The 23,999-nt window shown below is 41.5% G+C and overlaps 1 protein-coding gene across 1 annotated transcript in view; it reads right to left on the reverse strand.

Moving 5' to 3' along the window:
• The window catches only part of PPM1E (protein phosphatase, Mg2+/Mn2+ dependent 1E), a 227,425-nt gene that overhangs the window by 3,230 nt on the left and 200,196 nt on the right, over positions 1–23,999 (reverse strand). Inside the window, exons 3-6 of the mRNA XM_025362817.1 lie at positions 14,148–14,347; positions 9,692–9,880; positions 6,756–6,899; positions 6,101–6,194 (exon numbers count right to left, since the gene is read on the reverse strand). Of these exons, the coding sequence (XP_025218602.1) occupies positions 6,101–6,194; positions 6,756–6,899; positions 9,692–9,880; positions 14,148–14,347 (627 nt within the window). The remainder of the gene's footprint in view (positions 1–6,100; positions 6,195–6,755; positions 6,900–9,691; positions 9,881–14,147; positions 14,348–23,999) is intronic.

Here is a 23,999-nt window from a genome sequence, read left to right on the forward strand (position 1 = left end):
AAATCATCATTACATAGTATTATAAAAACAAGAACTGAACTCCAGATATTTACAAAGGGCTTTACTGTACAGCAGTGGCATACTGCTTAGTGGTTAACGACACCAGCACTAGAGTCAGACTGCCTGGTCCAAATCCTAGCTCTTCTATTTGTCACCTACACAACTCTCATCAATTACTATCCTTTCCATTGCACTAAAACCAAACTTTTTGACTCAGGGAAGATTAAAATGAAGATAAACTCACTTGAGTGATCTGACTATATATTCATTATTTCTAGTATCTGGTATGGGTTCTCTGACCCAAGAAAGTTGGCCAGGCTCAGTGGCTCACGCCTGTAATCCCAGCACTTTGGGAGGCCAAGGCGGGAGGATACTTGAGGTCGGGAGTCCGAAGCCAGTCTGGCCATCATGGTGAAACCTTGTCTCTACTAAAAATACAAAAATTAGCCAGGCCTGGTGGCGTGCATGTGAAGTCCCAACTACTCAAGAGGCTGAGGCAAGAGAATCGTTTGAACCCAGGAGGCAGAGGTTGCAGTGAGCCCAGATTGCGCCATTGCACTCCAGCCTGGACGACAGAGGGAGACTGTCTCAAATTAAAAAAAAAAGTTTCTGGCCGGGCGCGGTGGCTCAAGCCTGTAATCCCAGCACTTTGGGAGGCCGAGGCGGGTGGATCACAAGGTCAGGAGATCGAGACTATCCTGGCTAACATGGTGAAACCCCGTCTCTACTAAAAATACAAAAAACTAGCCGGGCGCGGTAGCGGGCGCCTGTAGTCCCAGCTACTTGGGAGGCTGAGGCGGGAGAATGGCGTGAACCCGGGGGGCGGAGCTTGCAGTGAGCCGAGATCGCGCCACTGCACTCCAGCCTGGGAGCACAGCGAGACTCCGTCTCAAAAAAAAAAAAAAAAAAAAAAAAAAAAAAGTTTCTTTCCAACATTTTACATTTCTGTTTAATCCTCAAATAGGCTAGAAAGCTCATTAGGAACTCCATGGATAACTCTGCTAGAACCAGTGTGGGCACATGCCCTATCCAGCAGGTTGCGTGATTAGATACACAGAGCAACAAACAATTACTTAATATAATTACCTGGGTTAGTATATCTATGAGGTAAGAAATTAGTCTTCGATGTTATAAACGTTCATTTCACTCCTTCCATTCACAAACATATAACCCTCTCATCTTACTCATATCTAGGCTCTTCTCCATTCATTCATTCATTATTTTTATTTTTTTATTTTGAGACGGAGTCTTGCTCTGTCACCCAGGCTGGAATGCAGTGGTGCGATCTCAGCTCACTGCAACCTCCACCTCCTGGATTCAAGCTATTCTCCTGCCTCAGCCTCCCAAGTAGCTGGGATTACAGGCACGCACCACCATGCCCAGCTAATTTTTGTATTTTTAGTAGACACGGGGTTTCACCATGTTGGTCAGGCTGGTCTTGAACTCCTGACCTTGTGATCTGTCCGCCTCGGCCTCCCAAAGTGCTGGGATTAGAGGCATGAGCCACCGTGCCCAGCCCTCATTGATTATTTCTTACAGGAGTCAAGACCATCTTTCCAAGGCCGGGCGCGGTGGCTCAAGCCTGTAATCCCAGCACTTTGGGAGGCCGAGACGGGCGGATCACGAGGTCAGGAGATCGAGACCATCCTGGCTAACACGGTGAAACCCCGTCTCTACTAAAAAAAAATACAAAAAACTAGCCGGGCGAGGTGGCGGGCGCCTGTAGTCCCAGCTACTCGGGAGGCTGAGGCAGGAGAATGGCGTAAACCCGGGAGGCGGAGCTTGCAGTGAGCCGAGATCGCGCCACTGCACTCCAGCCTGGGCGACAGAGCAAGACTCCGTCTCAAAAAAAAAAAAAAAAAAGAAGACCATCTTTCCCAAGCATGCTTTTGATTTAGTCAACTTCGCTTCTATGCTATGGTGCCTCCATAGCCTGTTAGAGCTCATCAAAACTCAATCTATTTAAGCAGAAAATGCAAAAATTTAAAAGAGATATTTAAAAATAAATAAATAAAATCCAACATGGATTCAGTGTCCTTCATCAATTTACTAAAGTTCCCATCCCCTACTCTACCTGACTATATGATTATCATCATTATTATTTTCTGAATTCCACCTCTAAAAATAAATGTGATCTGAGTCACACTGTTCCCAAAAATCTTGTTTTAGTGCTTCAATTAAAAGACTACTGCAACTGTTAGTTTGGAACAGAACATACAAAGATTTGCACAGAGAAAATGTTGCCAAAGTTCTGGCTTTTCACCTGCTCTACTGTTGGGTGTCACATTCATGACATTTCGCCCCCAAATTTGGTAGGAGGGCATGAATATCCATTTCATGGTAGAAATGGCAACATCCTTTTGTCTTCAGCCTCCTCTCTCCATATGTTAGGAAACATATCATGCTTCTGTCAACTTTGGATCATAAGTCTGAAGGACTCCTGGGGAGAAACTGTTGAAAATCTTTTCATTTTTTAAGTATCATTTCATTCCTGAGTAGAGCTGAACTCTGCCCAGGAGTCCTTTTTCTTGTCCTTTTGCAGCCCCCTATTTTATTCCATGTGGTTTCCAATTCTTTCTCAAATTCTTCAACTTCCTCATCCACTTAAGCTACTGTTTTTTGGCAAATGGCCTAATTTCCTACTTCAAAGACAAGTTGATCAGGCTTGAATTTTCTCAATTCCCCTCCCACTCCTGCCACACACACTCTCTTTGTTTAATCTGTAGCGATTCCCCCATATCAGCTACCATTTTCTCGGGGTAAGCAGTGTCCTTTTCCCGTCCTAACAGTGAGCCTGTGCTGCTGGTCCTGTCTCCCTAGGACTCTAGCTTCTCTACTCTCTCGTCTTCAATTTCTCCTCTACTTGCTGTCTTCCTTTTCCTACAAACATGCTTAAATCTAAAATCTCCTCATCCTAAAAATAGAAACAATAAAAGGGAACCCTTTCCTGAATCAGCTTTTGCCTTAAACCACCACACTATTTCCTTTCTCCCCTTCACCATCAAACTGCCCAAGAAATTAAATCTACACTTGCTCCTTTATGTTACTGCCTATTCCCGCGTGCCAGATTGTTTGTTGATTAGTAGGTTTTCCCACCTACCAATCCGTCTCATCAGTTAAATTGATACCCTCCTCCATATCCCTTTTTAGCTCTCCTCATCTCTGTAACAAACTCTATGAATGTCTCCCAGCCGCCTGTTTCTACTCTAGCCCAGCTTCCACACAAATATCTTTATAAATACAAATCTGACCCTGTGGCCCCTCTGCATATTCACCTGGTAAAGTCCAGACTACTTAGCCTTGCACATAAGGCCCTTCGCAATCTGGCAACACTGCTAATCTCTTACCACTCCCATCTCTGCTCTAACCTGTACTTGCTGTTTTTCCTAAAACATGCCATGCCCTTTCAAACCCCTGTATATTTATGCTCTCTACCTGTGTAGGGATTTCCTTCCCAGCACATTATCCTCCACATTCAACTCAAAAGTCACTCCATGTATGAAGTCTCCCTTATCCATTCTTAGATTATTTTTATTATTAAAATAGAGATGAGGTCTCACTATGTTGCCCAGGTTGGTCTCAAAATCCTGGGCTCAAGCATTCCTCCCACCTTGGCCTCCCACAGTGCTGGCTGCCACACCCAGCCTTCTGTCTGAGATTGTCACTTATTAAGGGACATTCTTCCCATCTTTAGTTTTACCTTTTAGAAGAAGAGGCTGGTATCCTCTAGTAAGTTAGTTCTGTAACAAGCATTAAAGATGATCCTCAGTCCTCTGACAAAGACAGGTCAGATCAGGCGAAACAGGTGTTTGAGCTGTCAACCTAATTCACTGGCCACTCAAGCACCCATATAATGATTATTAATGTAAATTGGTTCCACAAATAGTACAGTCCTCTGGTTCAGTGATTTTCAGTCAAGGATAGCATTTGATGGGTGTTGGGTCCTGTTAAACCTACAATGTGCATGATAAAGACTTTTCCCCACCAAGAATAATAATAATAATTCCATAGAAGGGTATACTTTAGAAATGAGAAATTTCCCCTTTTTGGCCTTATTCTAGAGTTCCTAATAAATAACTCCCTCCAGTCTAAGGTCAAGCCAACTCTCAATTTTTCAGGAGGTATTTGTAGACTCTTTTAGCTCTCTATTTCTCTTTCAGCTTTCTGCTCATATTTGGGCCACTTCACAGCTTGCCAGCACCTTCCCAAAGAGTGGGAGGAACTCAAATCAGTGGTGAAAGCTAAATCCTTTCAGATTTTCTTCAGGTTCTGGAATTTTTTGGTGATGATTAAATTTTGAGACTAGATGTGGATTTCAACCAAGTCTAATTACTTCATTTCTTTAGGGAAGCAGAGATTAAAAGCTGCAGTATACATGTAATGTACATATCACCCATATAGATATACATACTGATTTATTCTTTTTTTAAAAAATAGGAAGTGAAGCTAAGCCATGAAGCCTAAAATAATAAACCCAGGGCTCAAAGTGAGACAAAGATAGAAATAGCTTAATTCTTTGAACTAACACCCTTGCATTTTGTCCAGCCAACTTAGCTGTTTAATCTCTATGTTTTAGACTGAGTTTCATTGACTTTCCCCTTCTTTTGAAAAATTTAAGTCCCAGGGATATACGGTTCTTTGAAACCCCAGGGTTATCTGACAAATGACTGTATTCCACATACAGAAAGTAGTTTTCATATAAAAAGCACAATGTTTTTCCTATCAACTTATTCTGTTATTTATGTCATTTTAAAATTCATTGAAATAATTTAGAGGCATAAACAAAATAAATGTGGATAAAATATGGAGAAAGGCTTCCATTCTCTGGAAAATACTGATTTGACCCAAAATGCAGTGAAATAAGAAACACTGTCATTTTTTGTTTTTAAGACAGAATCTTTCTCCCTTGGCCCAGGCTGGAGTGCAGTGGCACAATCTTGGCTCACTGCAGCCTCAAACTCCTGGACTCAAGCAATCCTTCCACCTCAGCCTCCTGTGTACTAGGATTACAGGCACAAGCCACTATGCCCAGCTTTTTTTTTTTGAGATGGAGTCTCGCTGTGTCGCCCAGGCTGGGGTGCAGTGGCGCGATCTCGACTCACTGCACGCTCCGCCTCCCGGGTTCACACCATTCTCCTGCCTCAGCCTCCTGAGCAGCTGGGACTACAGGCGTCCACATTAGCCACCACACCCAGCTAATGTTTTGTATTTTTAGTAGAGATGGGGTTTCACCATGTTAGCCAGGATGGTCTCCATCTCCGGACCTCATGATCTGCCCGCCTTGGCCTCCCAAAGTGCTGGGATTACAGGCGTGACCCACTGTGCCCTGCCTTTGTTGTTGTTGTTGTTGTTGTTTTTTAAGAGATGAAGTCTTACTATGTTGCCCAGGCTGGTCTTGAACTCCTGGGCTCAAGTGGTCTGCCCGCTTCAACCTCCCACAACGCTGGGATTACAGGTGTGAGCCACTGTGCCTGCCCCAACTGTAGTTTGAAGCAGATTTGTGTACTAATGTTTAAAGGCTTCCATAAAATTTAAAATGTATAGAAACTAGGAAATTCTGCATTTCTTGATATGGTTCTCTTTCTTTTTTGTTTGTTTTGCTTTGTTTTTTTTGAGACGGAGTCTCGCACTGTCACCCAGGCTGGAGTGCAATGGTGTGATCTCCACTAGCTGCAACCTCCGCCTCCCAGGTTCAAGCAATTCTCCTGCCTCAGCCTCCCAAGTAGCTGGGATTACAGGTGCCCGCCACCATGCCCGGCTCATTTTTTGTATTTTTAATAGAGACGGGTTTCACTATGTTGGCCAGGCTGGTCTTAAACTCCTGACCTCGTGATCCACCCGCCTCGGCCTCCCAAAGTGCTGGGATTACAGGCGTGAGTCACTGCGCCTGGCAGTTCTCTTTCAATAATGGAATTTAAGTATATAAATGTACAGGTTTAACTAAATCAAACAATTAAAAGAGACATCCAATTATTATTTTAAAGAATAGTAAGCATTCTGGTAATATAAATTATCATCTCAGGTTCCCTGTATCAGAGTTAATACAGGACAATGAGCTAGAAGAGGACAGTTTGGGGAAACAAAAATTTGTTTTTCCTACCAATAGCTCTGGAGACTGACAGACTTCCATTCACCCTCCAGGCACCAAACCAGACTACGCAACCTCCAAGGGCCTCAATTCGCTGCTTTTCATCCTAAACAGCAATGCAATAAAAAGAAGCAAATAACTGGATTCAGGATTTATTCCTTTACTTTAACAGTAAACAACAGATATAATACTCATCAGCTCATGAAAAGGTTCTCCTTGTTTCTCCATTGGAGGGTGAGCACAGTTGCTGATGTAATAGCAATAACTGTAATAATTAAGGGAATCCTGGCCGGGTGCGGTGGCTTACGCCTGTAATCCCAGCACTTCGGGAGGCCGAAGCGGATGGATCACCTGAGGTCAGGAGTTCAAGACCAGCCTGGCCAACATGGTGAAACCCCATCTCTACTAAAAATATAAAAATTAGTCAGGCATGGTGGCGCAAGCCTGTAGTCCCAGCTACTCAGGCGGCTGAGGCAGGAGAATCGCCTGAACCCAGGAGGCAGAGGTTGCAGTGAGCCAAGATCACGCCATTGCACTCCAGCCTGAGCAACAGAGCGAGACTCCGTCTCAAAAAAAATAAATAAATAGTAAGTGAATCCTAATCAATAACTAGAAAATCTAAAGTAATAACTAGAGCATGGGCTCTATTAAAACAGACCATACTTACCTCTCTGTCTGGTTTGTGTGGCTTCATTAGTTCAACAGCTTGACCCTTTCTCACAAGCATAACCTGGGAATCACCCACCCAGGCCACATGTAGCATGTTGCCTCTGATGAAAGTCACCACTCCTGTGGTCCCACATCTTAAGCTCTGAAAATAGTTTAAATAAAACTAGACTCAGTGAAAAGAAATAGATACAACATTCTTATTGAGAAGCAATTTATAATTAATATAAGCTTTTCAGCTGGGAGCTATACTATTAATTATGGAATTTCACACACATACAATAATTCATTGTCTCAATGCATTTTTATATGCATGTATGTATTTATATATATATACACACATAAGTCCACCTGATCTGTGATATGCAGTGCAGGGATGATTATTAATTCTACTTTAAATACAGATAAGAAAACTATGGCAGGTTATGTGACTTGCCCAAGGGCAGGTAACTATTAGTACATAAAACAGAATTGAAATTATTTTTCCTCCCAGTCAAGCACCAAATCCTCTATACCAATCCTCAGAGTAAAAATTCTGCTCTCCATTTCATTACTGACATCGTATTTGTTCAGTGGGAGAGTCCTAGCTGTACGAAATGATATATAAAGCATGATTGGTACACAACAGATGCTCTAATCTCTGGAAATTAAGCTAAGGAGCCAAGAGACAGCTTACGTTCCCTGGAGTACTAAGATGCTTATACCTTTAAAAAATATCCTCCCGACAGTATTTTTAGAGGCCTTTGCTTTTGGAACATTGCATAAAGAACTAACAGCCTGGAATTTCACTGCAGTAGCTACCACTGTACTTAAAGCTCTTGATCCTACTATACGAAAATGACATCCCCATTTGACATGAGTCACCACCAAATGAGCATGACTTTCTGTTACTAAGGACCTGGCCTAAATTAGAACCAATGCGTCAGGGGTGGTAAAAGGCCTCTTGTATCCAATGAGAAAAACAACTTCTCTTTTCCCCTATATAGGGAAAGTTTGTTATAAATCCTCACCCACCAATAAAATATCTTCCCACACAGAATGTTCAAAAACTCAGCCCCCTAGAACACATGATAAACACACTTCAGTGCATATGCCCTGGAGAGAACAGGAGGCAGGGCTGCTTCACAACAGGAATAGCTGCTTTCTTCCCAGTGGTTAGCGGCACACGGAAGCATAAGAAGGAGAAAAGGGGCTGCTGAGACAAACCTAAATTATTCAGAACTATTGACAGAACTGAGAGACGCCAGGGTCATTGACAAAACAAATGAGGTAAACATGGTCAGAAAAAACAAACAAACAAAAAAAAACCCAATTTTGAGAAGACAGAGGAAAAAGAATAGAATAGAGGATAAAGAAGACAGAGTGATTCTCTTTGTTTCATATTGGTGATTACAGGTCACCTCTCAGGGGCCCGCCGTTGTCCTCAAATCAGATGATAAAAGCCTGCAGCTTCAAGAGAGGCAGAGTCAAGCAGAACACAGGTCCTCAAGAGACTGGGAGCTCTGAGGTCAAGAGCAGCTTTATTCTCCAGCACCACCTCTTTGTGTGGACTCTGCTGGTTACTGTTGGATTTGCATATTAATCCAAATTTAGGGGAGGGGAGAGATTAAGAATAATTCTCTTTCTTAATACCAAATAGGTCTGAATTATTGTTTCATTAATTCCAAGCCCCATTATTGCTTGTAGCATAACTATGCTATCAAAAAAATGGATTAAATAATTACCCTGATCTCTTCAAGCCTATTTTAAAAAGAGTTAATGTGCCGGGCGCGGTGGCTCACGCCTGTAATCCCAACACTTTGGGAGGCCGAGGCGGGTGGATCACGAGGTCAGGAGATCGAGACCATCCTGGCTAACATGGTGAAACCCTGTCTCTACTAAAAATACAAAAAATTAGCCGGGCGTGGTGGTGTGTGCCTATAGTCCCAGCTACTCGGAGGCTGAGGCAGGAGAATGGCGTGAACCCGGGAGGTGGAGCTTGCAGTGAGCCGAGATTGCGCCACTGCACTCCAGCCTGGGCTACAAAGCGAGACTCCATCTCAAAAAAAAAAAAAAAAATTAACTCTTTTTTTTTTTTTTTGACTTACACATTAACTCTTTTTTAAGTCACAGTGCAGGAGTCTTATTTTTTGTCTATCTACTTCTGTAATTACTTTTAAAAATTAAAAATTATTTTCTTTCTATTCACCCCCAGTTAAAAATTCAATATAGAACACTGTAGTTAATTATGTACCAATACCCAGAACAATAATTAGTTGTTTTTTTTTTTGTTTTTTTTTTTTTTTTTTTTTTTTTTTTTTTTTTTTTTTTTTTTTTACTTTTGGACCTTAATATAGAGTCCTTGCCATTTATTCAAAGTAAAAAAACTTAGGTCTGATTAACCTTCGCAATGTAGGACATGAGCTCTGACTGTTCTCCCTTATTAAGAGAAAAATCAGCTCAAGGATCATTTAAGGATTCACCCTTTCCAAGCGAATTTTCCCTCAAGAGATACACAGCAAAACACTGCCTACCCATTTAGAACCAAATGTATGGAAGTAATCCCAGTTTCTGTTTCTTTTTTAGACCATTGTTTTATTCACCATATCCAGATCTTGTCAGCAAGAGTCTGCTTAGAGAGATGGTCCTGGTGTGAACCTGACAGGCAATGGTGAATAAAAGAAAGATGAAACTCACCTGCCAAATCCAGCAATTATTACAGAAATGAATCCAGAAAATTACAGCTTGAGAGTTTCTATACAGTACATCATTGTACCCCCTGAAACTATTCCTGAGGAGGGATTTAGAACTACAACAGAATCCAATACTATGAGTCAAGAATACAGTTTGGATAATGTCTGCCCAGAAAGAGAAAATCTAAATAGCCCTTTAACCACACAGACCAAATTGAGCTCAGCTAGTGCATTTCTAGCTGGAATTTGTGAGAAAGGGGCATACCTCCCTGGCTGCTTTCTGCACAAACCGCTCATCAGTGACCCGGAAGGCCCTGCACAGGGCCTCAGCAGGATCATGCGGGAACATCTCCTGGCGGACTAAGTTAACGTGGAGGTGAATGGAGGCATAAATAGCAGCATCTACTCCCCCATGGCCATCAAACACTGCAAAGTAAGCTTGTTCTTCCTGGTCCTGTCAACGGAAACACAGAACAGTTAAGGGAGTTGGGTACAGCATGATTCAAATGAACCAATCTCCTGGCATCATTGTTGCCCATCCTTTCTCCTCCACTGCATTTGTCATTTGGAATAATGAGACTAAATGTTTTCCTTCTCTAACATGCCTGATCAACTGCTGAAATACCTACAATATTAGGGCATCTGTGTTTACACACCAGAACACTGGAACACGTCATGCCCAATTAGTTCAAGCTGAAGTGCCCTCTCTCCGTGAAAGTTGTTGTCTTGTACCATGGAAACCACCCACGTACATTTGCTTCAAAATTGCTGTTACAAGTTGGGGGAGGGGGAATAGGTAGGGTGTGAGAAGAAACTGAACAAAAGCAGCTCCAGATTGAGTGATTTTTTTCAAAATGAAAGTACTTGAATAGCAAAATTAGAACCTGAGAACAATAGAAAATATCTGGTCTTCCAACACAAGGCCAATTAAATTCAAGTTTAAAATATATAAAGATATGAAAGCATAAACATACTTCTAAACCATAATACCTTCCTCATAAATCATTCCCAGTCACACTGCATTCTCACCATAAATAGCACAGCATCTCTAAACTAGTTTACCAAACTTGAACCACATCAGATGCTCAAATGCCCTGTGTGGCTGACCACTTTGCCTCACCCCATGGTCTAAGATTTTAGTTTCACATTTCCTTGCAAAGGCAACTGCCAGAGGAGGATCTTCCAACTCTGTGCTTTGTCTTGACAAAAGAAGCCTAATCATAAGATTCCACATCAACAATTAAGCAGTTTGCTGCTTTATCATCTGCTCAAGTGTTTAAATCTCAGATCTGTCTCACTTATAAGATCTGCGACGCACTGAACTCACACTGAGTCCTAAGCTCCCTTCAGGCAAACAGTAATAATTTTCATTTGCAAGTCTTTTGACTTCTTTTTCCTAGGCTCTAAGAGCCTTGGAAGAGTCCAGGCCTGTCATTGATTCTTTTTTTTTTTTTTTTTTTTTGAGACGGAGTCTTGCTCTGTCGTGGCCCAGGCTGGAGCGCAGTGGCCGGATCTCAGCTCACTGCAAGCTCCGCCTCCCGGGTTTACGCCATTCTCCTGCCTCAGCCTCCTGGGTAGCTGGGACTACAGGCGCCCGCCACCTCGCCCGGCTAGTTTTTTGTATTTTTTTTAGTAGAGACGGGGTTTCACCGTGTTAGCCAGGATGGTCTCGATCTCTCGACCTCGTGATCCGCCCGTCTCGGCCTCCCAAAGTGCTGGGATTACAGGCTTGAGCCACCGCGCCCGGCCATGTCATTGATTCTTAAGCGAATCATGTAGTTTTCTCATCTGTTAGGCAGGGACGAGTTGCTGTCTCATGGGGATTTGGAAGGGCTACTAAAATAACAAGTATATCTGTACTTTGAAAAAGTTATTTTTATTTATTTATTTTTAGAATCAGGGTCTCACTTTGTCACCCAGGCTAGGGTAGAGTGGCATGATCACAGATCATTGTAACTTCGAATTCCTGGGCTCAAAAGATCATCCCACCTCAGCCTCCCAAGTAGCTGGGATTACAGGCAAGAGCCATTGTGCCCGGCCGGCTGAAAAAGTTACTTTTAAAAGGGTATATTACATTCACAAAAGTATCAAATATAAATGTCCATAGAATAGTAACCAAAATATTATGAAACCTTTCTCTAACACACACATTACAATTAGTTCATTTAGCAACTTTAGCGCCATTAAGAAAGGATTAAACAACTCTCTAGAAATAATACTGGCTGGGCGCGGTGGCTCACACCTGTAATTCCAGCACTTTGGGAGGCTGAGGCGGGCAGATCACAAGGTCAAGAGATCAAGACCATCCTGGCCAACATAGTGAAACCCCTTCTCTACTAAAAATACAAAAATTAGCTGGGTGTGGTGGCACACGCCTGTACTCCCAGCTACTCGGGAGGCAGGAGAATCTCTTGAACCTGGGAGGCGGAGGTTGCAGTGAGCCGAGATCGCGCCACTTCACTCCAGCCTGGTGACAGAGCAAACGAGACTCTGTCTCAAAAAAAAAAAAAAAAAAGAAATAATCCTGACAGGTAGTATTTCTATCTCTACTAAAGCAGTACTCATTTTTAAATAATTCGAAATAGCACCAGAAGAAACAAAAGGAAGCCAAATGGATTTCTTTAAAAAATAAAAAATGTATAGCTTCTTTTTAAAAAAACAACATTCACTGATGTTTTTTCCTATTACAATAATGTATGACAATTCAGACTAATAACAAAGGAAAATCACCAATAATTCCACTATACACAGATAACCAGTCTTCTTTATCTCTATATATATACATACATATATATATAAATGAAATTAGGGTCAGAATGTGCATGATATTTTATAGCCTACTTTTTGTCTTTTTTTTTTTTTAATTTTATATTTTATATTTTGAGACGGGGTCTCGCTCTGTCACCCAGGCTGGAGTGCGGTGGTGCGATCTCGGCTCGCTGCAAGCTCCGCCTCACAGGTTCACACCATTCTCCTGCCTCAGCTTCCCAAGTAGCTGGGACTACAGGTGCCCACCACCACACCCGGCTAATTTTTTGTATTTTCAGTAGAGATGGGGTTTCACCGTGTTAACCAGGATGGTCTTGATCTCCTGACCTCGTGCTCCACCCACCTCGGCCTCCCAAAGTGCTGGGATTACAGGCGTGAGCCACCGCGCCTGGCCTGTCATTTTTATTATTGGCATTTCCTCATCTCACAAAGATTTACTTAAAGACATTGTTATAAATGGCTTAAAATATGCATCTTATATGAGCATATCATAGTTATTCCCTTTCATGATTTAGATAATTTTCAATTTGTTATAAACAATGTTGTAAAAACATTTATGTCAAACAAAACATATGCCTAAGACTTTTCTGTATTTGTTTTCTCATAATAAAGAATTAAAAGTGAAATGACCAGATCAAAGAGTGTGAAAATTTATTAGGTTCTAAATATGTGTTGCCGTATTGCTCCCACAATCTGTTTCACTATAGCAAGGTGCTCCTTTCTGAGTTAAGTCCTCTGGGTTAATTTTGAAATTAGGAGGCAAAATAGAAACCAATCAAGTCAACAAACAACAATAATGCCCTTAAATATGAGTATAATCTTCAAATAGGTATAGTGATATAAGGATTGTTTATCACACAATCCTTCTGGGTTACATTTGCATGAGCATGTTACTAGAAACAAAGACATCAGTTGATCTATCTTTATAACATAAGCACCAATTACCAACCTGCCATCATTGCTGATTAGACCTTGACAGTAAGCTAAAATTTAAATTTAGCTGCTAAATAGAGGAAATATTGTGCTTTGTATAAATTACTACATTGTAATTTTTAAGTTATGGACTGAGTGAAGAAAAGAGGCAAGTGACAGGCAAAGGAAACAAACCTACTTCTGTTTGCATTAACATAATACATTTAATAGAAAAAGAAAAAGATAACAAGAAAATAGTTATTAAGCTGCCAAGGCTCATATGGATCCAATTTGTCAGATACAGAGATTCATGAAATACAATTTCAGCTACTTTCCTATCTCAGAGACCAAGATTTTAAAAAGAAAATCACATGAAATAAACTGCATCAGTCTTAAATCTTCCTTTTGTGTTTGTGTTGCTTTAGCAACATAGTAATGTGAGAACTTAATACACCATTTGATTATACTATAGAAATAGTTTGGGTTTTTTGGTTTGGTTTTTTACAAAACAGCTTCATTGAGATGTCGTTTTTTAAAATTGTTTTTTCTTTTCTTTTCTTTCTTTTTTTTTTTTTTTTTAAGAGACAGTCTCACTATGTCTGTCACCCAGGCTGGTCTCAAACTCCTGGTCTCAAGCAATCCTCCTGCATCAGCCTTCCAAAGTGCTAGGATTATAGGCGTGAGCTACCGCACCCAGCCTAATCGTTTTCTTTTTTGCTTATATGTTTATAGAATAGCTCTGGAAAGTGACACAAAAGACTACCTTGCCTCCATGGAAGGGAACTGAGTACCTGGGAGGCAAGGATAAGAGAGACATTTTTATTTTCCCAGTTTTGAACCATGTGAATGCATTACCTATTCAAAAGAACATAAAATAGTTCCTTTTCTGTTGCAAATTTGTGCCACTTTGCATTTAGCGCTACTCTAATCTACCAAAGATACAATTAGAAATATATCAGAAGTTTTCCTTTTCTAACAGGACCATGAAGGTGTTTGTTTTGTCTTTAAAATCTCACTGCCTCTCCGGAAGTGCCCTTTACCTCTAGGTTGAAGAGCATATTAAAGTCAGGAATGCAGACATGTTTGTCCTCCATTTTCCTGCGCATGTTTTTGATGGCATGGATTGATGTCTCATAATAAAGCTGGGGTCTCCTGCGGAGGGGGAAGTCTTTCACCCAGCTGCAGCAAATCTCGTGTAGTTTGCTGAAGACAGAACGGGCCAATTTCACTGTCTCAATCTCTGTGAAAGAAACACAGAAACCCCCAATGAAGAGCCTTGTAAAACTGCTTTTCACTTCTCTGCTTGGTAAAGACAGAAGTAGGTCACCTTAGTCAAGTTCCTCCTTAATAGAAGAAATTCATCCTTCTCAAGAAAAATGAAATGCTGCTTCTGAAGAGAGAAAATCACAATCTATCTAGTAGAAAATCATCAGCCTGCAGCTGCTACTAAATATTCTTATGTCATGAGGAGAAAACCTTTGGCCAGGGCTGGACCTATTCCTGGCTTGATTTCTTCCAGCTGGAGAAGTGCTCTCACCACACTGCTCCCTAGTTCCCAGCACCGGTTCCTTTTTGGTTGTTTGCTATGGTTATCACCAGGAGAGCCAAGCCTCCTATGCTTAGAAAAATAAGCAGTGATTAACACTACTTCCATAGTCCAATTAGCTGGATAAATATCGTGTTTATTGGAATATGGAAGGCCTATGAAAACAGCCCACTAACTACAGAAATAAGAAGGGTGTATGTTGCTTACCATTTGTCTTTGTCCTCTTTCTCCCTGACTTCTTCCTTTACATCCAATTCCTTTTTCTCCTATAAATGATCATTTGTAACTGAATTGTGTGTGTATATATATATTTTTTTTAATTATTACTATTATTATTATTATTTTTGAGACAGAGTCTTGCTCTTGTTGCCCAGGATGGAGTGCAATGGCGCTCTCTCTCAGCTCACTGCAACCTCCGCCTCCCAGGTTCAAGCTATTCTCCTGCCTCAGCCTCCCAAGTAGCTGGGATTACAGGTGCCTGCCATCACGCCCGGCTAATTTTTTGTATTTTTAGTAGAGTCGGGGTTTCACCATGTTGGCCAGGCTGGTCTTGAACTCCTGACCTCAGGTGATCCACCCGCCTTGGCCTCCCAAAGTGCTGGGATTACAGGCATGAGCCACCACACCCGGCCTGTTTTTTCTGTTTGATATATTTGTTTATTAAAGTTTTAGGCCATAGTTTAAATAGTTTAGCCAATAGGTTAGCAAATGAGCTAAAACTTTTATACGACTCTAAGGAAAATGTACTTAAACTCTGTCTATGCGTGTGATCCTAGATAGAAAAAGACAGAGAGCAGCCAGAGGAGCAATACTAACAGGTCTCTTGACCCTAAGCCTACCGCTTCACCTGTGTTTACCACTTCACCTATTGGGTAGAATTGGCAAGCTGACTTCTGAGGTAGACATGTACCCTCAGTAGATGGACAGATGTGTAAGCCTTTTAAGCAACACTGAATGATACTGAAGAGATTGTATTTCCTATCATTGAACCCTCCACTCAAGTTGTCCTCCACTTAAGTTGAGCTACGGAAATAACCAAAGAGAGATTAGGTTTTCTCAGGCCAGTATTTTAGAAGTTCCTCTTACATCTCAGGTGAAAAAAAAAAAAAAATCGAACTTAAATTTTCTTTTTACTGAACTAAATCAGATACAGCTTGACAGCCTGAGAAAATAAGTGCCAGATGGCAATGGCTACACATGCCTCCTCCAATCTAGAATACAAATCCCAAAGAAGAGAGAGACTATATGTTCTAGAACAGCCTGGGACCTGGACTACCAATTTGATTCTCAGTACTGTCTTTGCCTTAATCTGTGACTACATTTACCTCTTTTCTTATTCAAAATTATTTTTTAAATGACTGTATTAAAAAAGCTGACCTCAAGTTTTTGTCCTTTTTTTCCTCATTAACATAGCACAGGGTAGTAAATCCTGTCTTGTGGTTTTGTCTCTTTTATTTTTATTTTTTATTTTTTCTGAGACAGAGTCTTGCTCTGTGGTCCAGGCTAGAGAGCAGTGGCGCAATCTCGGCTCACTGCAATCTCCACTTCCTGGGCTCAAGCTATTCTCCTGCCTCAGCCTCTTGAGTAGCTGGGATTACAGGCCCCCACCAACACGCCTGGCTAATTTTTTAATTTTTTTTTTTTTGGACGGAGTCTCCCTCCATCATCCAGGCTGGAGTGCAGTGGCGGGATCTTGGCTCACTGTAAGCTCTGCCTCCCGGGTTCACGCCATTCTCCTGCCTCAGCCTCCCAAGTAGCTGGGACTACAGGCGCCCGCCACCACGCCCGGCTAATATTTTGCATTTTTAGTAGAGACAGGTTTTCACCTTGTTGGCTAGGATGGTCTCCAACTGGCTGGCCTTGAACTCCTGACCTCATGATCCACCCGCCTCAGCCTCCCAAAGTGCTAGGATTACAGGTGTGAGCCACTGCGCCTGGCCAATTTTTTTTTTTTTTGAGACAGAGTTTCACTCTTGTCACCTAGGCTGGAGTGTAATGGCACATTCTCAGCTCCCTGCAACCTCCGCCTCTCAGGTTCAAGCGATTCTCCTGCCTCAGCCTCCCAAGTAACTGGGATTACAGGCGCCCGCCACCACACTCAGCTAATTTTGTTGTATTTTTAGTAGAGATGGGGTTTCACCATATTGGCCAGGCTAGTCTTGAACTCCTGATCTCAGGTGATCCAACCACCTCAGCCTCCCAAAGTGCTGGGATTACATGAGTCACCATGCCTGGCCTTTTTTTTTTTTTTTTTGAGACGGAGTCTCGCTTTGTCGCCCAGGCTGGAGTGCAGTGGCCAGATCTCAGCTCACTGCAAGCTCCGCCTCCTGGGTTTATGCCATTCTCCTGCCTCAGCCTCCCAAGTAGCTGGGACTACAGGCGCCCGCCACCTCACCTGGCTAGTTTTTTGTATTTTTTAGTAGAGACGGGGTTTCACCATGTTAGCCAGGATGGTCTCGATCTCCTGACCTCGTGATCCGCCCGTCTCGGCCTCCCAAAGTGTAGGGATTACAGGCTTGAGCCACCACGCCCAGCCTTTTTTTTTTTTTTTTTTTTTTAAATAAGAGGGTCTCTCTCTGTTGCCTAGGCTGGAGTGGGGTGATGCAATCACAGCTCACTGCAGCCTCAAATTCCTGGGATCAAGCAATCCTTCTGCTTCAGCCTCTCAAGTAGCTGGGATCACAGGTACATGCCACCATGCCTGGCTAATTTAAAAAAAACAAACAAACTTTTTTTTTGTTAAGATGGGGGTCTTACAATATTGCTCAGGCTCATCTCAAACTCCTGGTCTCAAGTGATCCTCCCACCTTGGCCTCCCAAAGTACCGGGATTACAGGCATGAGCTACCATGCCTGTCCCTACTGTTAGCATTTTTATATAACTGAAAACCAAGGGTGAATTTAAAAGAGAAAAGATAAAGAGCAAAGACAGCCTGTGGAGGTATATACAAGAAGGAAATTGAGGTCAATAGACAATCCAATATTTTGATTGTTTTAAGCAACTACAAGTTTTATTTAAGCACTAGCTTGCCAGAGACTATTTCTTCCAGCCAGCAATTACTTGCTTGTATGACTGCAACCTATCTGGTCTCTGCAGCAGTATAGGGCCCCAGATGCAGACCCTGAGATGGACATGTCCTCATCTGACATAGCTATTAACAGAGGATTACAAAACAATCAAGTGAATTTAGAAACTTTGAGGGAGAATGGGGTAGGGTGAAACAACATATTAACTATCAGGATAGTTCCCAGATAACAATATAAACTATTATATCATTCTTTGGCTTGTATATTACTCTTATATAGATCTGCATTGTCAAGTACAGTACCTACTAACTACATGCGGTTATTTACATTTCTTTTTTTTTTTTGAGATGGAGTTTCACTCTTGTTGCCCAGGCTGGAGTGCAATGGCATGATCTCAGCTCACCGCAACCTCCGCCTCCCAAGTTCAAGCAGTTCTCCAGCCTCAGCCTCCCAAATAGCTGGCATTACAGCCCAGCTAATTTTATATTTTTAGTAGAGATGGGGTTTCTCCATGTTAGTCAGGCTGGTCTCAAAATCCTGACCTCAGGTGATCTATCTGCCTTGGCCTCCCAAAGTGCTGGGATTACAGGTGTGAGCCACCGCGCCCAGCCATGGTTATTTAAATTAATCAGTAGGGTGCAGCGGTCCCAATGTGCCAACAGCTCCAGCTACCTGGGAGGCTGAGGTGGGAGAATTGCTTGAGCCCAGGAGTTTGAGGCTATAGGATGACATGATAGCTCCTGTGAATAGCCACTGCACTCCGGCCTGGCCAACATAACAAGACCCCATCTCTTAAAAAGTAAGTTAAAATTAAATAAAATTTAAAATTCAGTTTTTCGGTCACATTAGCTCTATTTCAATTGCTTGATAACTACATGTGGCTAATGGCTCCTACATAGGGCAACACAGGCAGGGAACATTTCCATCATTGCACTGTCTATTGGACAGAGCTGGTATAGACAGATTAAACTGATTAGAGGAAGTAATATCAGTTTCCTCTAACATTTGGTAAATCACTAGATCTGTCCATACCACTCCCAGTTGCTCCTTCCCCTGTGTCCCCATTATACTTTGTTCACGCTGTCTATTAAAGCTCTTAACCACTTTTGGTAATAATAAATAGCATTTATTGAGTATCTGCTACATTCCATGCCTCTAGAACATTTCACAAATAGGTAACATCATTCTCAATCCTAGGTTTATCTGACTCGAAAGTCCATGTTCTTCATCTCCAAATTAGACTGCAGATAGCGACTGTCTTAATTGCCCTTGACAAGCCATAATATAGTACCTAGCAGACAGCAGGGTATACATTAGATGCTTGTTGAAAAAATAAATATGCAAACTGTCACATAAATTGAATAACCATTAAAATATTAAACATTTATATGCTTCTTGATTGTGTTCTGCTTCACTCATCTCAGCATCTATTTCTATAATGCTACCATTCTCTTTAAGTTACCATAACTTTAAAATTTTTTAATATCAGGAGGTCTAGTTTTCCTATCTATTACTCTTAATTTTAAAGGATGTCACTTGGTTTTTGTGTTTATTTTTCCAGGTGAACTTTCTAAACATTTTGACAAGTTTGGTCAGAAAAAACCTGTTGCTATTGTGTTTGGGATCACATTAAATTTAAAGATTTGGAAAAAATATATATCATTTTCATATTAAGTCTATTCCAGGAAAAAATTGTATTGTTTTTAAAAGTTAAATCCTTTTTATGTTGCTCAATAGAGTTTTAATATAAGTCCTTCATATTTCTTAATCACTTTATTCCTGCTTATTTATTTGCCATTTTGAATCAGACTTTGCTTTATTATAATTATTTTTCTTTTCATACCGAGCTAATTTTTGTATTTTTAATAGAGATGGAATTTCACCATGTTGGCCAGACTGGTCTTGAGCTCCTGACCTCAAGTGATCCACCCTCCTTGGCCTCCCAAAGTGCTGGGATTACAGGCATGAGCCATGTCCCGGCCAGAACTTTGCATTTCTTTTTTTTTTTTGAGACGGAGTCTCGCTCTGTCGCCCAGGCTGGAGTGCAGTGGCGCTATCTCGGCTCACTGCAAGCTCCGCCTCCCGGGTTCACACTATTCTCCTGCCTCAGCCTCCCAAGTAGCTGGGACTACAGGTGTCCGCCACCACGCCCAGCTAATTTTTTGTATTTTTAGTAGAGACGGGGTTTCACCGTGTAGCCAGGATGGTCTCAATCTCCTGACCTCGTGATCCGCCCACCTCAGCCTCCCAAAGTGCTGGGATTACAGGCGTGAGGCTTTAATTGTTATTTAAAACTACCAAACATTGCTCTTTCTTCCAATAACATTTCCTTCTTTCTTTACTCTGAAACCCTGTGATTCGGGTTTAGCCAGTTAGAGAATCCCATCCTTTGGCCACAGTGATTAGTTCAGGAATGGGAAACCATCCAAGTTGGACCAATTAGAGCAAATCCTGTGGCTTCTGTAAGAACAACTGAGAAAATCTACTCTTGTTTTCCTGCTCAACTTGAGTTTGGACAGATGAAGACCTGGATTCCCAGCAAGTCATACTGCCACCTCATGGAACCCGAAGACAAAATCAAAATGAAAGAAAGTACAGCTGAGAGTTGGAGAAATGCCAGGTTCTGTTGAGATCATTTGAAGCCTTGAATCTGCCTGTGTATCCCTTATCCTGGAAGGTAGTCAATATATTTTGTTTTGCTGAAGACAACTGAAGCTGTGTTTGTAATCATGTACAACTGACAAATTCCAGAATACACATTAAGCATAAACGTAACGTCCAAGATATATCCATCTAGGCCTACTTTATAAAGAATATTTTAAAAATTAGGAATGATATTAAATTTTATCAAATGTTTCTTTTGGCATCTTTAGAGATTACTGCTTATTTTTATTTTCCCCTATTAATATATAAGTTGTGCTATAGACTTCCCAATATTTTGTTCTTGAAGTTTTGCTCACTGTTGTTTCCCCAGTATTATTCATATATAGTAGCATATATAGTAGACCCTCAATAAAATATTCAGTGAATGAATTAACTGCTATACTCAATATACAAATATTTTACTTAAGTTTTTTTTTTTTTTTTTTAAGGCTGGGCGCAGTGGCTCATGCCTGTAATCCTAGCACTTTGGGAGGTCAAGGCCTTTTTTTTTTATTTTTATTTTTTGAGACAGAGTCTCGCTCTGTCACCCAGGCTGGAGTGCAGTGGCTCAATCTCAGCTTGCTGCAAGCTCCGCCTCCCGGGTTCACGCCATTCTCCCGCCTCAGCCTCCCAAGTAGCTGGGACTACAGGCATCGGCCACCACGCCTGGCTAATTTTTGTATTTTTAGTAGAGAGGGGGTTTCACTGTGTTAGCCAGGATGGTCTTGATCTCCTGATCTTGTGATCCGCCCACAATGGCCTCCCAAAGTGCTGGGATTACAGGTGTGAGCCACACACTCAGCCTTTTTTTTTTTTTTTTTTTTTTTGAGATGGAGTCTCACTCTCGTTGCCCAGGCTGGAGTACAATGGCACAATCTCGGCTCACCGCAACCTCCACCTTCTAGGTTCAAGCAATTCTCCTGCTTCGGCCTCCCAAGTAGCTGGGACTGCAGGTGCACGCCACCACTCCTGTCTAATTTTTGTATTTTTAGTAGAGAAGGGGTTTCACTATGTTGGGCAGTCTGGTCTCGAACTCCTGACCTCAGGTGATCCACCTGCCTTGCCCTCCCAAAGTGCTGGGATTACAGGCATAGCCACCACACCCAGCCTACTTAAGATTTTTTTATGTTGACAACTAAGACTGGTCTCTCATTTCCTTTTTTAGTCTTGGGTGGGTTCTGGTATCAGTGTTATATTATGCAAATTTTCCTTCTTTTCCTGTGCAATTGGAGCATTCATTTTAAAAAGGATTGGGACTGGGCACAGTGGTTCATGCCTGTAATCCCAGCACTTTGGGAGGAAGATTCTTGAAGGAAGAGCAAGACTCTGTCTCAAAAAATAATAAATAACTATACAATAAAAAAATAAAAACCATTGGAATTATCCGCCTTTGATCATTTGAAAATGTTCACCTTACTTGTAGAGTCACCTACTCCATGGCCTTTTGTGGGGATTGTTCCTTGATAACTTTCTCAATCTCTTTCTTCTTAGGTAACCTTTGTTAATTTTTTTTTTTTTCTAGAAAACATCCAGGTTTTCAAATTTATTTACAAAAACTTTTTATTATTCTTTAATTTCCTCTGTATTAGTGATCATTTTCCCTTCTTGTTTTTAATTTTTATAGTGGGCTGGGCTTAGTGGCTCACCACTGTAAACCCAGCACTTTAGGAGGCCAAGGCAGGAGGATCACTTGAGCCCAGGAGTTCAAGACCAGCCTGGGCAACATGGCGAGACCCTGTCTCTACAAAAAATACAAACATTAGCTGAGTGTGGTGTGCATGCCTGTAGTCCCAGCTACTCATGAGGCTGAGGTGCGAGGATCACTTGAGCCTGGAAGGTAGAGGCTTCAGCGAGCCGTGATCATACCACGGCCCTCCAGCCTGGGTAACAGAGGGAGACGCTCTCTCTCTCTCAAAAAATAAATAAATAAATAAATAAATAAATAAATAAATAAATAAATAAAATAATTTTTACACTGTGATATTTCAAATTGGTTTTTGGGTTCTTGTTGTCATTGTTTGAGACAGGGTCTCGCTCTGTTGACCGGGCTGTAGTACATAGCTCACTGTAACCTTGAACTCCTGGGCTCAAGTGATTCTCCTACCTCAGCCTCCCAAGTGGCTGGGATTACGGGTGCATGCCACCATGCCCAGCTAATTTTTAAATTTTTTGTAGAAATAGTGCCTCACTATATTGCCCAGGCTGGTCTCAAACTCCTGGTCTCAAGTGATCCTCTTGCCTTGGCCTCCCAAATCACTGGCATTACAGGCATGAGCCACCATACCTGGCCCTCAAATTGGTTTTAGGTTGTCTGGACAAAAGGTGTATCTACCAAACTAAATGTGTACTAAGTGAGATATCCAAGGTCACTTAGCAAACATTCTGTCAGGGATAATGAAAACATGAAAAGAACTTTAAGGATTTTTTTTTTTAAGTCTGTTTTTGGAAACAACCAAGAGGAGAGACAAAAGGCACTTCAGTGAGGACTTTAAGCCAGTGACAGCAGGCCTTATTCAGTATGCTCATTTCCTTCTCTGATGTTTGGATAAACACAATATGCCCCATAGAGATTCTCTGTGGTGCAGTTCACCCTGAGTGATTGGGGCTAAATAAATACAGGATTTCCAAATAGTTTAGAATAATAGTAGATCAGTCTGAATCACAGCAGTCGCATGGAGACAGTACTAGGTAATCTCTTGGAAAAATAAAAAATCAGAATAACCAATTATGTCCACCAAAAGAAAATGCTTCATTTCACTTTTTCTATCTTACAGGGATCAAAAAATTCTTCCAAAGTGGGCATGTAGGACAACACTCCAATCTTTCTAGATTAAGTATTCTCCTTCTGCAGGGAGTAGTGTAAGACATCAGTATATAAATAATTGCTGCTTGAAATGGAAAAATAAAGTAAAAAAAGGGATGCGAAAAAGTGAAAATTGTCCGAAGTAGCAGTCCACCCCCTCACAGCTGTAAATTACTCATCAGTCATTAATGTCATTGTTCTGAGCTGGAGCTGAATCAGCTGTTACCCTGGCTGGAGTGAAGCAGAATTTAATCTATCTTTTCATCATAAGGCTTTTATTCTATGCATCAGTAGCAGAGGAAAGACCAATGCTTTATAGCAAAAATTCTATCCAACTTGACTCTGGAACAATTTGGTTCTAGGTGAATCAGTTACTGTCAGTAAAAACAAGAAGAGTGATTCCTTCCTTGCCAATATTCTGTCACAATCTACAGAGATAAAGGAAGAACAGACATGTTTACTTTTATATCTGCCTCACATTCTCTGGAATCCAGCTACTCAGATTCATTAATATATGCTTTGCTCCATATATACCATGTTTAAAGGCAAATGCTTTAAATAGAACAAATCTGAAATATTAAACTTTCTTAACAATTTTGAGTAATTCTCTAATTTTTATAAAAATATTTTCTTTGATCCTGTCAAATATGTATAAGCCTAAGACATTAATAAACATGACTTCGTTAAGAAATAGAGCCTCAGCCGGGCGCGGTGGCTCAAGCCTGTAATCCCAGCACTTTGGGAGGCCGAGACGGGTGGATCACGAGGTCAGGAGATCGAGACCATCCTGGCTAACACGGTGAAACCCCATCTCTACTAAAAAATACAAAAAACTAGCCTGGCGAGGTGGCGGGCGCCTGTAGTCCCAGCTACT

This window comes from Theropithecus gelada, chromosome 16 (assembly GCF_003255815.1).
Source record: "Theropithecus gelada isolate Dixy chromosome 16, Tgel_1.0, whole genome shotgun sequence".
NCBI classification, from domain to species: Eukaryota; Metazoa; Chordata; class Mammalia; order Primates; family Cercopithecidae; genus Theropithecus; species Theropithecus gelada.